The sequence below is a fragment of the Meles meles genome, chromosome 7 (assembly GCF_922984935.1).
Source record: "Meles meles chromosome 7, mMelMel3.1 paternal haplotype, whole genome shotgun sequence".
Taxonomy (NCBI): Eukaryota; Metazoa; Chordata; class Mammalia; order Carnivora; family Mustelidae; genus Meles; species Meles meles.
The window spans coordinates 38,584,215-38,598,144 of NC_060072.1; the positions used below are offsets into that span (position 1 = coordinate 38,584,215).

Sequence of the window (13,930 nt, forward strand, 5' to 3'; positions counted from 1 at the left end):
ACTTTCTTTTTCCTAGGATCAAAATGTCATTGACTTATTTACTTCAGTTTTCTGAATTTGCTACCTTTGATTACTCCAATTTATGGATGAATAATAGAGTAGGCACCTGTTCTTTTGGGCTGTTCAGTATCCCTTTCCCACTTCAATTACAATTCTCTGAAAGACCCTGGCGAAATGTCCCACCCACACTGCCTTGGAGTGACTCTTAATAAAGGTGCCTGACTCTCAGCAGGCCTCTGTGTAGGAACAACCCACATTAGACAAATCAGAATCTCTTTCTATGACATTTGAATCAAAACAGAGGCACACCAGGGCAGGAAATGGGTGTTGCTGACTCAGTCATTAGTGACTGCCACCTGGAGTGGTGGTGTCTCTCCTTCCCAGGGCTTGGTTGTTCTGCTTCATCTTGATCCTACAAAATCTTGATCCCCAAGCCTTCCAGTAATTGGTTGTGTGTAAGCTAGCTATGATCCGTCCGTTTTGCCACTTGCACCCAATGAACCGTAACTGGTAAAAAGAGATGTGTTTTGATTTCCATAGATACACCTGAAACCTACATTAATCACCAGTCTTTGATCTGAAGATTTACTTGAAATGGAAAATAGAGAACTTTTTATTTTTTCAATGTCCATTTCATCGGACAGAATATATAGCTCCATGCATTCTTTTCCCAGACACCTTTTGTTTCTACCATTCTATTCCATCATCACCGTGCTCACACATACATCATACGAGATATATAAAATCAAGTTTTAAAGAGGTTCTCCAATGGTTTAGCAGAGTCCCATTATTTTAGTTGGTTCTTCAAGGAAAGCCAGGCTAAATTTTTCTCTAAAAACAACTGGTACTAGGAAAAAAAATTAAAGAAAAAAAATTATATTCTCTTGAGTATGTTGTGACTGATGTGTATATATATATATATTCCATATAAATAATAAGGGAAAGTAGTGCTAACTGTAATAATTGTTGAGTCATTTAAAACGCCATACTTTCTTTTCAACTGTCATTATTCAGTTGAATTCCTATCAGTGTATCACCAGAATATTGGTTACCATCGGTCCCATGAAATTCATGTCAAATAAGAGATTTTCCATATACTCTCTCTTTGTTCCAAAAAGTTATCTCACAGAACACTCACCACAGAGAGGAGAAAAACAGCAAGGCTCTTCCTGTTGGACTTGAATCATGAATTGGTCTTCTCTGCATTCTAGTGTTGAAATACTGGGGCACTTCAATGGGTCACATTCTGCAGAAACACCACCAAGGTATTTGAAAATTTGTGTAGAATGAAATGATAAAATAAATAAAGTCATATGGTTTAGTTCTCTTTGAATTTAAATATAACCTGCTACCTCAGTGTGTATTTGCTGGGGGAGGGTTCCCACACAGCATGGAGTAATTCTCTAGATACCAGTTGGGTGTCCTACAATTCAACTCAATTCTGACACTATCTACAGACACCAGCTACAACCCCGCTTGTTACCTGTGCTCCTTTCTGGCTGACTGGCTATAAATCAGGGGTTTGATTAATTTGCTAGAGCAGCCAGCAGAACTCAGAGAAACACTTTGTGTACCAGATCACCATTTTTTTAATAAAAGAATATAACTCAGGAATAGCCAGTTGGAGGAGATGCATAGGGCAAGGTATAGGGAAAGGATGGGGGCTATTCTACCTCAGAGCACACCATTTCCTGAATTTCCTTGTGTTCACCAACCTGGAAGTTCTCTAAACCTCATTCTTTTGGGGGTTTATTATAGAGGCTTTACTACATAGGCATGATTGATTAAACTATTGGCTATCGAAGATTAGATCCAACCTCCAGCCCTTCTCCCCTCCCTGGAGGTCATGGGGTCAGACTGAAAATTCTAACCCTCCAATCACAGGATTGGTTCCCCTGGCAACCAACCCCCATTATCAGATTAGCCAAAGGCCTTCCAAAAGCATCACACTAACATAACAAAAGACACCTTTATAGGTCTCCTCTTTTATGAAACTCAGGGTAGGGAGTGCTATACCGAGAATGGTGTGGAAGACCGGATACGTATTTCTTATTATAAATTACAATATCAAACCTGCTATTTCTTATATATTTCTGCTAAGATTAAGATCTTTAAAATGAGTTAATTCTCTAAATCCATGTGTTAATATATAAACTTAAAATTTATATATATGTGAGATTTATATAATTTATATTATATATAGATAGATTTTATACACAAAGAAATTGCAGGTTAAAAAATAACTATTCTGGGGCACCCGGATGGCTCAGTTGCTCAAGTATCTGCTTTTGGCTCTGGTCATAATCCAGAGGTCCTGGAATCAGGACAGTCTCTCTACTGAGCAGGGAGCCTGCTTCTCCCTCTGCCTCTGCCTGCTGCTCTCACTCTCTCTCACTCTGTGTGTCAAATAAATAAAATCATAAATAAATAAATAAAATATTAAAAAAAAAGAACTATCTTTAGCAAGACAACTCCATAATATTTTATGACAAATCATTTTCTTATGGACCCAAAGAATGAGAATCTAATCCACTATTCTGAACAAACAATGAATCTCACTCTTATTTTTCCTAGTTAATTACTCACCACATTGATACTGTGAACAACAAGAAAGAGGACTGTGGCCAACAACCAATTTTTGACTGTTCGTACATGTTGGAATAGCAGTTTCACATAAGGTCATGTCACATCCTGGAAATTAGAAATAGAAGCACTAAAATATTAATGAATATAACTAAAATCCTATGCTTCCAACTCAAATCAGGGAAGTGATTCTTACTATGTATGTTTTTGCAGGGCAATTAAACACATTCAACTTACAAATGGGTCATATGTGAAACGGTAGCAGATTTCACCTTTCACCCTCAGTTGTCATAAGTCAAAGATTCCCAGAACCTTTACCTTGTCACATGTTATTGAGCACTACTAATTGCTTATAGCCAGAGTTTTGCATGTGTATTTGCAAAGTCAGCAAAACCATAATGAGGAAAACTTGCTTTGAGAAAATATAAATGATATTTATGACCATATTTCTGTTTTTACCAAACATTATGCATGCCCTGCTTTTTTCACAAATATTATCAACATATTTTGTGGCATTGACAGATGGGAAGGCTTCTGCCTGCACACATACCGCAAACTTCCTTTGAACAGCAGGTCCACTTATCGATGATGCCTAGGACAACTTCAGCTTCTCGCTCACAAATTGGTGAGGGCTCTTCATCACAGTCAGGTTCTATAGGAATAATACTCCCATTCTCCAAGCATTTGTAGAGGGCACATTCATCAATGCCCCCATTCCAAACCTCCCCAGCAGTACGAGGTTGACCTTCACTATCCGTGCATGCTTAAAAAGATGGACAATGTTACATCACTCATAACCCGGCATTAAAATAAATCAGGCTGTGATGTTTGGATTTCAGACCGTGACTTGGCTTAATGACATAGATAACATGTCACAGATTTATCCTTACTTAGCTTCCTGTTTTTAATCAGCTGGTAGCTTACATTTTTTTCTACAAAATTTGTCATATAGTCTACAAAAATATTTTTCCCTTTTACAACTATCGGTAAATTTGAATGCCCTCATATACGTATGATAATCTGTTCATTATGTTTTATTCATTTTGCCTTATTAATGTAACTTATTTAGCTTGAACAAACTCAGTAAAATGAATTTAAGTTAGTATTTCAATATTAGCTATTCAAACTCAATGGGAAAAATCCCTACCATATATTTATCATTTTTGCCATATGAAAATTCAAAACATGTCAGCTTTAAAATCTAAATGTGGGAAGTAGCTAATAATTTAGTGACTCATTATTTAGTTATTATCTAGTTTTATTATTGAAGTTTTACTTAGTGATAAACACAGTCCACTGGTAGTTCTTCTAAAAATGATAGAGATGAGTATAGTGACCTTCATATCCCCAGCCTCAAGTGAACTTCTTTTGTATTATTTTCTTTACTATCAAACCAACCTCACAGGTCCCTAAAAAAACAAACATGCCTGTTTATTCTCAAAGTCTTCTATAAATACTTTTCTCAATAGCAAACACAAACTTGTTTCTGAAACTTTAAATGCATTTTGCTTCTACTTGCCCATTCTCTTTCATTATTAGCTTAATCTCTTTTCCTCTAATCGTAATGATAAGCCCTGTACTGCAATTTTCTCAATTTTGCACTATTTTCATCTGCAACCGCCACTGAGATGATGAGTCAGAATGAAATGGTTTGAATATGAAAGTAGAAAAATTAAATATTTTCTCCCATATAATAACACTATTTGACATTTCTCAAGTGGTTATTTTTCTCTAGGCACTGTTGCAAAATGTTTTGTATTATTTATGCATCCCCACACTAACTTAATGGGATAAGTACTATTATTTTCCCCATTTTACAGACGCTAACCCAGGCTCAAAGAGGTAAAGATGAATCACTAGTACGTGAAATAATTGGAATTTCAATTGAGTTCACATCCTATGCTCTTAATTCTTCATTGATCATACCTTCGCCTAGTTATTACAAGCATAGAGATTAAGACACATCATCACTGCCTCACTGTGGTGGGGGGGGTGTTAAGTGGGTGATGGGGATTAAAGAGGGAGCTTGTTGTGATGAGTACCTGGGTGTTGTGTGTAAGTGTTGAATCACTAAATTATACACCTGAAACTAATATTACACTGTATGTTCACTAACTGGAATTTAAACAAAAACTTGGAACAACAACAACAACAAAACCACATCACCACAGAAACATCTAATTTGGGTAACTTTGATTGAAATCATATTAAAATTAAACTACAAACAAACTGGTTTTCTTTCCAACACTTAAGGGGACCTGTTGATCAATGTTCCTCAGCACCTCTCCCCAAGATCTAAAAAAGCTTTATTTATTTGCCGAGTCCCCAGGCAGTCATTTTGCACTCTGCTGCTTACCGCATTCTTGCTCTGGAATGCACTGAACTGAGTCTGGCCTGTGAAGGATGGTTCCATTTTTGCACACACAATCTTCTCTCAAATTCAGACACGAGGAATGCCCATAGAACCATCTGTTCAGACACGTTCTTGCTTCACAGGTCTTCACACAGGGTTGATATTCCATCCCCTCTGGGCAACTCAGAGCTATGAATAACAGAGGACAGAATTTGCTAATGAGAAAAGTCACCTATTTGGATGATTAAGTTAAAGGAAGAAATATCAGATTTCTTTCTGAAAACGCATTTGGCCCATTTCTGTCTCTTAAATTTCATTTTTCATGTATTATGTAACCAAAAACTAGGAACAAAATAAGCAATAGGTATTTTTGAGTATCTTCCGGGGTCCAGCTAGTATGATATGCTATGGTAGAACAAGCTCATCTGATTTGTAGCAAGTGAACATGATCAAGAGGCAGCCCAAATCTGGTTGGCATTAATACTGAGTCAGCTGGCAAGAAGTGACTTCTCTGGTAGTGGGGAGATACAACAGTCTACTCAGAATAAGCAGAGAAATATGCTTTATGTATGTAACTCAACCAAGCCATAAAAAAGAAAAATGCTGTGTGTTTAGGTTTAATCCTTCACTGTCAAAGGAAACTACCGTTGCTGAACAGTTTCTAAATGATGTTTTAGAAAATTCTTTGGATTCTCAGTCATCTTAAAATATCATATTGTTAAAAAATGAACACACAGCTGTTAGGAGTATAAATTGGTAAAATCTCAGTGGGGAAAAATTTGGTGGTATCTATTAAAATTAGAGATGTCATACATTTCCTGTGAATCAAGCAACCCCACTCTTGAATAGTGATTACCTCTGGGAGCAAAGAGAGGGAAGGGATGGAAGGGCACACCAGGAGCTGCTTTCTTTCTTTCTTTTTTTTTTTTTTAAAGATTTTATTTATTTATTTGACAGGGGACAAGAGATCACAAGCAAGCAGAGAGGCAGGCAGAGAGGCAGGCAGAGAGAGGGGGAAGTAGGCTCCCTGCTGAGCAGAGAGCCCAATGCCTCAACCCCAGGACCCTGAGATCATGACCTGAGCAGAAGGCAGAGGCTTAACCCACTGAGTGACCCAGGCACTCTTATTTCTAAAATGAAGTCATGTATTCGGTGTTTGTGATATATTATCCTTTCTATATATATTTTACTTTTTCTTCTAGGGAAAATGAAACCTTTTATTTTATTTTGGAACATTTCGCTAACACTCATTTTGATCATCTTTTACCACATAATCCATTTAATTGTTGTTTCTTAACTTAAATTAACAGTATTTTCTGTGAAATGGATATAGGTTTAATAAAATTTTTATGAAAAGCATCATAACTTGATGAGAAAGCATGAGCCCCATAAGTAAAAACTGTCAAAGAATACAAACAAAAGAAAAAGGATTCACAAACATGTATCTGGAAAAAGCCTGAACGCAGGTATCAATCAAAGAAAGCCAGAAAGATTAGTTTCCAGGAAGTGGATACTGTGTCAGGAAAGGAGGAAAAGGGAGCAGAAAAATATGCATCTTCTTCACAAGCTAGGGGACAAGCAGGGGGCAAATGAGGCAGGTTGAATTGAAACCAACAAAATATACTCTGGGATACAGAATTAAAGTGCCTGTTCAATCCCCCTGTGACTTCAATATTTCCATTGGTTTTGCTAATATTTTGTGGACTAGGTTTTCTTTTGGGAGGGTTGAGGCTAACCCTAGATTTAGATCAGAATGAAACTAGAACTAGACTGTGTGGGGGAGCTGACCTCTAACTTCCAGGTTGCATTTATCTGGTTTTATCCTTAGGAAATTATTTTGTGATGAAAAATGAAAAGAAAAAGAAGTGAAGGCAAAACATGGAATGCTTTTGGATTGTTAGGAAATATTCTTGAAAATGTACTACTTACAGCAGTAATCAGGTGTTCTCCACTGAAGACAGATGTCAAACCTGTTGCACAGAGCCACGTAGGCAGAAAGTGCGTCACATTCATAGTTCCAAAAATAGGTATAATTGATCCACATCTTTTCACAAAAGCTCCGCGGTGAAACCTAGAGACACAGTTGGCTTTGGGATAAGTTACGTTGTTTTATTTCTCTAAAGGCCCTATGTTAGTTGAAAGCTATTCAGAGAATCAAAGGGTAGCAACTTAACACTTATTACAGATCTTCCTTGACCTTAGATTCCAAACTTCATAATCCTAGATATCACCTCTGATGTGACAATATATTTTTTTAAAGATTTTATTTATTTATTTGAAAGAGAAAGAGACAGTGAGAGAGGGAACACAAGCAGGGGGAGTGGGAGAAGGAGAAGCAGGCTTCCCGCTGAGCAGGAAGCCCTATGTGGGTTTCCATTCCAGGACCTTGGGATCATTACCTGAGTCTAAGGCAGACACTTAATGACTGAGCCACTCAGGTGCCCACTGATGTGACAATATTTTTAAATACATTTTAGATAAAGTAAATATTGTCTGCACTAATCTATATAAGTCTATCTTATAAAGATGAAAGAGAAACAAATTATGTGGACCTAGCAAAATCTATTTCTGATATCATACCTTGGGTCACAATTGTCTTTTCCATATACAGAATGGGACTTTATGATGAATAAAACTGGAAGTTTCTGAAGCATTTCATAATGATACATGGTATTACTTATTAAATGAGGTTATAAATGCTTCTCAAAAACTATGTATCAATATTGAACATTGAATAATTTATATCATTTGACATGCTTCAATTTAAAGACATTTATTCCTATAGATTGTTCCATTTTGACTTAAAAATGCCTGTATCTAAATAATTTAACTTGTAGCAACATCTATTCCATTTTTCTCTCTACTCATTTCATTCACCAAATGTACTAAACATCTTCATGCAGATGCCAATTTCTGACAGAGTTCAAGGTGCCAGATAACAATACTTAGTAGTTTTCATATCCCATCATTTCTACTTCAAGGGCCATATCTGTAAAGACCAAGATTCTACATTCTTATAGTCTTCTTTATAGCATTCCCTTGGTTTCCAGTACTTCACATGGAATACCTGCTGAGGTCAAGGGCATCCTCCTTGTGCAATTGGAAACGGAGAGCTTCCTTCCTAAAACTCTCTCCTTGAACTTCATGTGTAGTTCATTCTCTTGCCTTTTCTCCTGTCCGGTGTCAGCTCCTCTGCTGCCTCTGATTCTGAGTGTTTCTCTATACCTCACCCACAACGGTCACGTCCACTAGCGACAGATGTGTTTCCCGGATTCATACCACCATCTTGGGCATTTAAATCTTTTCCTCGGTTTCTTTGTAAGTTAAAGAGTTACTCATAAACTTAGTACTACTTAAGATAGCTGTGAGCTAATATATGGTAAATGTACAGAGCAGACTCAGGCACACTGCACATGACTTATTGTTATTTTTAAAAATCCATATACAGGGGCACCTGGGTGACTCTGTGGATTAAGCCTCTGCCTTCGGCTCAGGTCACGGTCTCAGGGTCCTGGGATCGAGCACCACATCGGGCTCTCTGCTCAATAGGGAGCCTGCTTCCCCCTCTCTCTCTCTGCCTGCCTCTCTGCTGCTTGTGATCTCTCTCTCTCTGTCAAATAAATAAATAAAATCTTAAAAAAAAATCCATACACAAATAATTCCCCAAACCTGATCCCTGGGCCTCAACTTACCTCCTCTGAGCTCCAGAACTATTTTCAAGCTTTTTCTGGGTATTTTGCTTTGAAATCCTACATGACTTAATTTATTCAAAGTAAAAAGTCAGATACCTTTCCACTTAACCCACAAAAGCTGACTCTCCTGTATTCCCCATTCATATATTCACTTAAGCAGACTTTCATAATTTATTGAACACCTAACTACTTATCAGGCATTGTCCTATGCATGAGGAGCATAAAGGTCAATAACACAGACCTATTCTCTGTATCTCATAGCTAAAAAAAAGTCTTTGAGTAGAATCCAGCGGAGTCAACACACTAAAATGAATCAGAGGAGAGAAATATTCCGGCTGGGAAAACTAGAAGTTTAAAAGCCCACTGGCAGGAAAAACCTTGGGATATTCAAAGTGTTGACAGGAGACTGGAGCTTAGTAAGCAAGAAGGGTACAGCAAAGAGGAAGCTAGAGAAGTGGGTGGGCCAGAGGGTAGAGGACCTCATACATCTTGATAAGATGGTTGTTTGGCAGGTATGTTAAGTGTAAGTGAAAGAAACTTCAAATAAATAAATAAAATCTTTACAAAAAACCATACCAAAAAAATCATTTAAAAAATCATCATGCTTTTTCTTTTAAAGATCTTATTTTTATTTATTTACTTGTCAGAGAGAAAGAGAGCACAAGCAGGGGGAGCAGCAGGCAGAGGGAGAAGCAGGCTCCCTGTTGAGCAAGAAGCCCAGGACCCTGGGCTAGATCCCAGGACCCTGGGATCATGACCTGAGCCGAAAGTGGACCCTTAACCAACAGAGCCACCCAGGCATCCAAAAAATCATATGCTTTAAAAAGACATTAAAATGATACTAAACTGAGTTTTAAAGTATTAATTATTTTTTTCATTTTTATATACTTGCTTTTTTAAAAAATGTAAACATTTAAAACCCATCTGCATCCATATCTCCAAGTAAAACTGAAGCTTCAAAAGATATGCCATTTTGAACTCATGGGGCGGGCTGAGAATTATGGGATTTACACTCCACAATCTAGCATGGGAGGTGGGAGAGCTTACTCATCTTTGGGTCATAAGCGTTAACACGATGCCTTGTAAGTGCTAGATGCTCACAAACTCTCACTAAATGATTCATGAAATGCCATATTTAGCTGTCCTGTGTCCCTAACACATTGGGACAGAGACTACTTAAAATATCTACTAGTCACATAAAGTCAGAAAGTTGGAGACAAATAAAAAATGTTTAAATTGAATATATGACAGGCTCTATTACAAGTATACACCTAAGATGCCAAGATCATAGAGATTTGATAATATCCTCACTGTCTTGGTTTCTCTACTGGGTTATCAAGTGACATTGATTTCTTTCTCCTAGAGGCATTTATTCATAGGACAGAATTTCATTTTTCTTGAAAACTGTAGATACGGTTCTGAAAAAACATAGGAGAAAAAAAGGTAATTATCCTTCCTATCTCTTTAAATCTATGAAAGCAAATGATTCTGAATTCCAAAGCACACTGACAGAAGGTTTGGGGCTAAACTATTCTCAGTAGAAGAACATCACAGCAAGAACAGGAATTTATTGGCTTAACTCTCAACATGTCCAACATGACAGTTCTTATTTATGGTTTCCCTTAACTTACTTTATTATGGCATGGAAGGAAAACTTTTCTATTCAATAATTCAATGCAGTGACTGCAATCATGCTCAGTACAATTCCTAACAGGTCTTCTTGTTGTTACTTCAAATGATTTCTCAATTTCCCAGCTCTCAATAAATAATTCTATGTCTTCCATATTTGTAATAATTGTGCCATTTTGCATCCTTAGATCATCGTCTGGATCTTCATTGCAAATTCCTAGAAAGATATGTGACATTTAGAAGGAAAAACTTTTTCACTTAAACCAAATGTAGGCAGCAGAAATAAATCATCTTAATAATTGATTTTAAATGAATAAATTACTTACTGAACAAGGTGCCAAATGTACATCCTTTCACTTTAATGTTGATGGATTTTTAAATTATGTATCTGATTCTTTGATAAAATAGTAGAGTTTTCTTTTTCTTTTTTTTTTCTTTTAAAGATTTTATTTATTTATTTGACAGAGACACACACAGGGAGAGAGAGAACACAAGCAGGGGGAGTGGGAGAGGGAGAAGCAGGTTTCCCTCTGAGCAGGGACCTCCCAATGTGGGACTTGATCCCAGGACCCTGGGATCATGACCTGAGTCAAAGGCAGAGACTTGATGACTGAGCCACCCAGGTGCCCCAATACAGATTTTCTTAATCAAATAAGGAAGAAACCACAATCCTAGAAGTCAAGAAATGTGAAAAGATGATAGAAAATGAAGAAAGAGGAGCTTGACTCCACTCCCACACTCCTCTATTACCACTATCACCCAATTGAAGACCTAGTTCTTAAGCTTTCCAAGATATTCCTTAAGGGGTGGGCATTTGGTGATTGCCTCCCGGCATCCATTCCTCCAGGAAAACCCTGCCTGAAAACATTAAATTCTGCCTTCAGGAAGTATCTCTGTCCCATCACCATTACAGGAGAAGGCCATGATTGGCATAAAGGTAGTCCTTACTCCTGTGCATTTACAACTGTTACAGATAATACACCAGTCAGGTCAGGTAGTCACCTAGACACATGGATACATTCAACATTTAAACAACCACTGCCAAACAGGATTTGACCTGGAAATTCTAAGACATAGACAATCTCTCTTCCTTAGGATGACATGGCCTATTGATGATTATCATGCTTGGATCTGCTATAGACTCTATCTTCCTGAGGAAGGCCAGACTGGGGAAGAGCTTACTCTTTATGCCATGGAGTGCAGCCAAGGGAAGGGCAGAAAAACAGCCCAGAACCCTGATCATACTTTATCTGAAGCCTACCCTACCTTAAGATATATTTTTTTCTTAATCCCCAAGGCACCAGCTATAAAAGATATAATTTGAACATTTTTTTCAAGTATCAAATCTTAATCCTCAAGTAGATCATAATGGTTGCTGCTCCCATAATTGCTTTGTCTTTGCACATATACAAATGACTGAAGGCAATGCAGAAACAAACAAATAAAAAAACTCAAGTGAAGTGAACTATATTGTCAAGCAGCTACTATTTTTTAAGTCTAAACTTTCCTGGAAAAAGGTAACTGCCAGAAAAAATTGTTTTTATTGCAACTCCAGTCACCAGCCCTACAAACTTTACACAGTTCTGGCTAGAACAAGGTATTCATACAGACCTCCCATTCTGGTGTCCATGCTCAATTTAGGTCATACCCTGTTCACTGCAACTTTTTCAGACCTGACTGCACCCAGACTTCCCTCTAACAAAAACCTTCACCCACTATGGAGGTCATAAACATTAGGGGGTGACCCTCAGTTAGCAAAAAGTTGATCCTACCCCCTTCTCTACAGTGATTATTTAAAAATCCAGTTAGCAGAGTGTGTCTGTAAAAAAGTATGAGCTGACAATAAGTGAAGGAGAAAAATCCACAAGATCAAAGAGAAATCATAACAGGCAGAAATGATAAATTATCAGAGAAAATATACATTCCTAAAGTCTCTGAGTATTACTCAATAAACACTATTGACTGTGTTTAACCAATACTATACATACTCAAAAATAACTATTTCCACAGTGATAATCTTCAGTCCCCATGGAACTTTGTGCCATGTTTAGCATACTATAAATAGGCAAGGTAAACCTTTAAAAAAGGTAAATCTTTTTATACAAACTTTTCACTAAATGCTTTAAGGAAGAAATCTGGGTGTTTTATGTAGTTTTTGAGAGAGAGGACTCAGTCTTACTTGCTTTTGTGTTGCCAGTACCAAACACTGAGTCCAAACACTCAGAAGGTGATCCATATACTTTTAGTCAATTAATATTTGGTGAGATTAAAGTAGATATATTTTACTAAGCTAGGATTTATTGATTGTGTGTATTAAACAATGTGTGAAGTGTTTGACATTAATTTTTACATTCAACCCTAACAACAATCTTGAAGGTAGAATGTTGCTATTCCCATTTTAAAGATGAGGAAACTGATGTTCACTTCAGACACAGAGCTACAAAGAGAATAACCTCCATCAGATATCAAAGCCAGTATTATACTTTTTTATTTTGTTGTGTATCTTGGATATTTTAATTTGTTTCCCTTAACTTATAACTATGTGTCAAAAAAATATAACTCTTTATAGGTCTATGTAAAATGATGTGATACTAACCAGGTATAAAGTTATATTTTGGCATTATACTTTATAAAAAAACTGGGATAAATATTGAGAACCTTTTGTTCCCTGCATGTAACTTTCAACATGTCTTAAGCAACTAAGTTTTCCCCTATTTCAAATTTTAACATAATAACGAAGAAACAAACCTATTTAATTAAGCCTTTAATCTTTCTGTAACTCATATTTCTCACTTGTAAATTAATACCAACTTATAAGGACTATTATAATAATTGAATAAGTTCAAGTATATAAAATGACAGTTGGTGCTTTATTAATGATTAATAAAGATGAATATAGTAGGATAGATATAGAATATAGTAGGAATACAAACAGTATTGCGATAGTAGTGTGAACATGTATTTTCATAAAATATGGAAACTGAAATGTTACTTCTTGCTTCTTAGCCCATTTATTGAGATGAAATAGTATTCACATGGGGAGCTGAGAGTTAACATCACACCTCAAATATGAAAAGTGGAGCACCAGGGGCCATTGGTGTAATGTGAACAGGAAAAAAAAAATGAAAAGAAATTAGGATTTGAAGAGCAATGCTCACCACAGAGTCCTTCTGTGTAAGACGACAAGTTAAATTGAAAGCCAGAATGAATGTCTATGATCCCTGTAAGGTGAGTCCACTTTATGATTAGTCCAGCTGGAGTCGTAATCACATACATGGTACCAGAATCTTCTATGGATAGTTCTTGATTTGTAAAGGGCAGAGGCACAACAATAGAATCCACTTCTACCTAAAATAACACAATGAATTTACAACTGTTAGATAAATATTTATGTTTCAATATACACACATTAGAAGTAGAATTCAGATGTTTCCATTTCTTCTTGTTGAATAGAAACTATTTCCTAAGTTTTTAAAAATTTATTTCTCTGCTGCTGCTACAGCTTCTCACAACTTCTAGTTCTTTTATTATTCCTTTGTTGTATCTTTTTATATTCAGTATTTGTTCTAAACTTGTTGCCCCTTATTTTCTTCAAAACTTAACTTTCTTCTGTGTTACCTATGCTTTTCTGTCCGTTTCCCTTAATACATGTTGATTACAACATCTACTAATA

General features: G+C 36.6%; 1 protein-coding gene across 2 annotated transcripts in view; it reads right to left on the minus strand.

Moving 5' to 3' along the window:
- Positions 1 to 13,930, minus strand: part of OTOGL (otogelin like) — a 134,075-nt gene that overhangs the window by 13,569 nt on the left and 106,576 nt on the right. For both annotated transcript variants that reach the window (XM_046012944.1, XM_046012943.1), the window contains 7 exons: positions 13,416 to 13,605; positions 10,260 to 10,474; positions 6,866 to 7,007; positions 4,940 to 5,125; positions 3,134 to 3,346; positions 2,587 to 2,691; positions 1,139 to 1,246 (listed from right to left, as the gene is read on the minus strand). In XM_046012944.1, the coding sequence (XP_045868900.1) occupies positions 1,139 to 1,246; positions 2,587 to 2,691; positions 3,134 to 3,346; positions 4,940 to 5,125; positions 6,866 to 7,007; positions 10,260 to 10,474; positions 13,416 to 13,605 (1,159 nt within the window). The remainder of the gene's footprint in view (positions 1 to 1,138; positions 1,247 to 2,586; positions 2,692 to 3,133; positions 3,347 to 4,939; positions 5,126 to 6,865; positions 7,008 to 10,259; positions 10,475 to 13,415; positions 13,606 to 13,930) is intronic.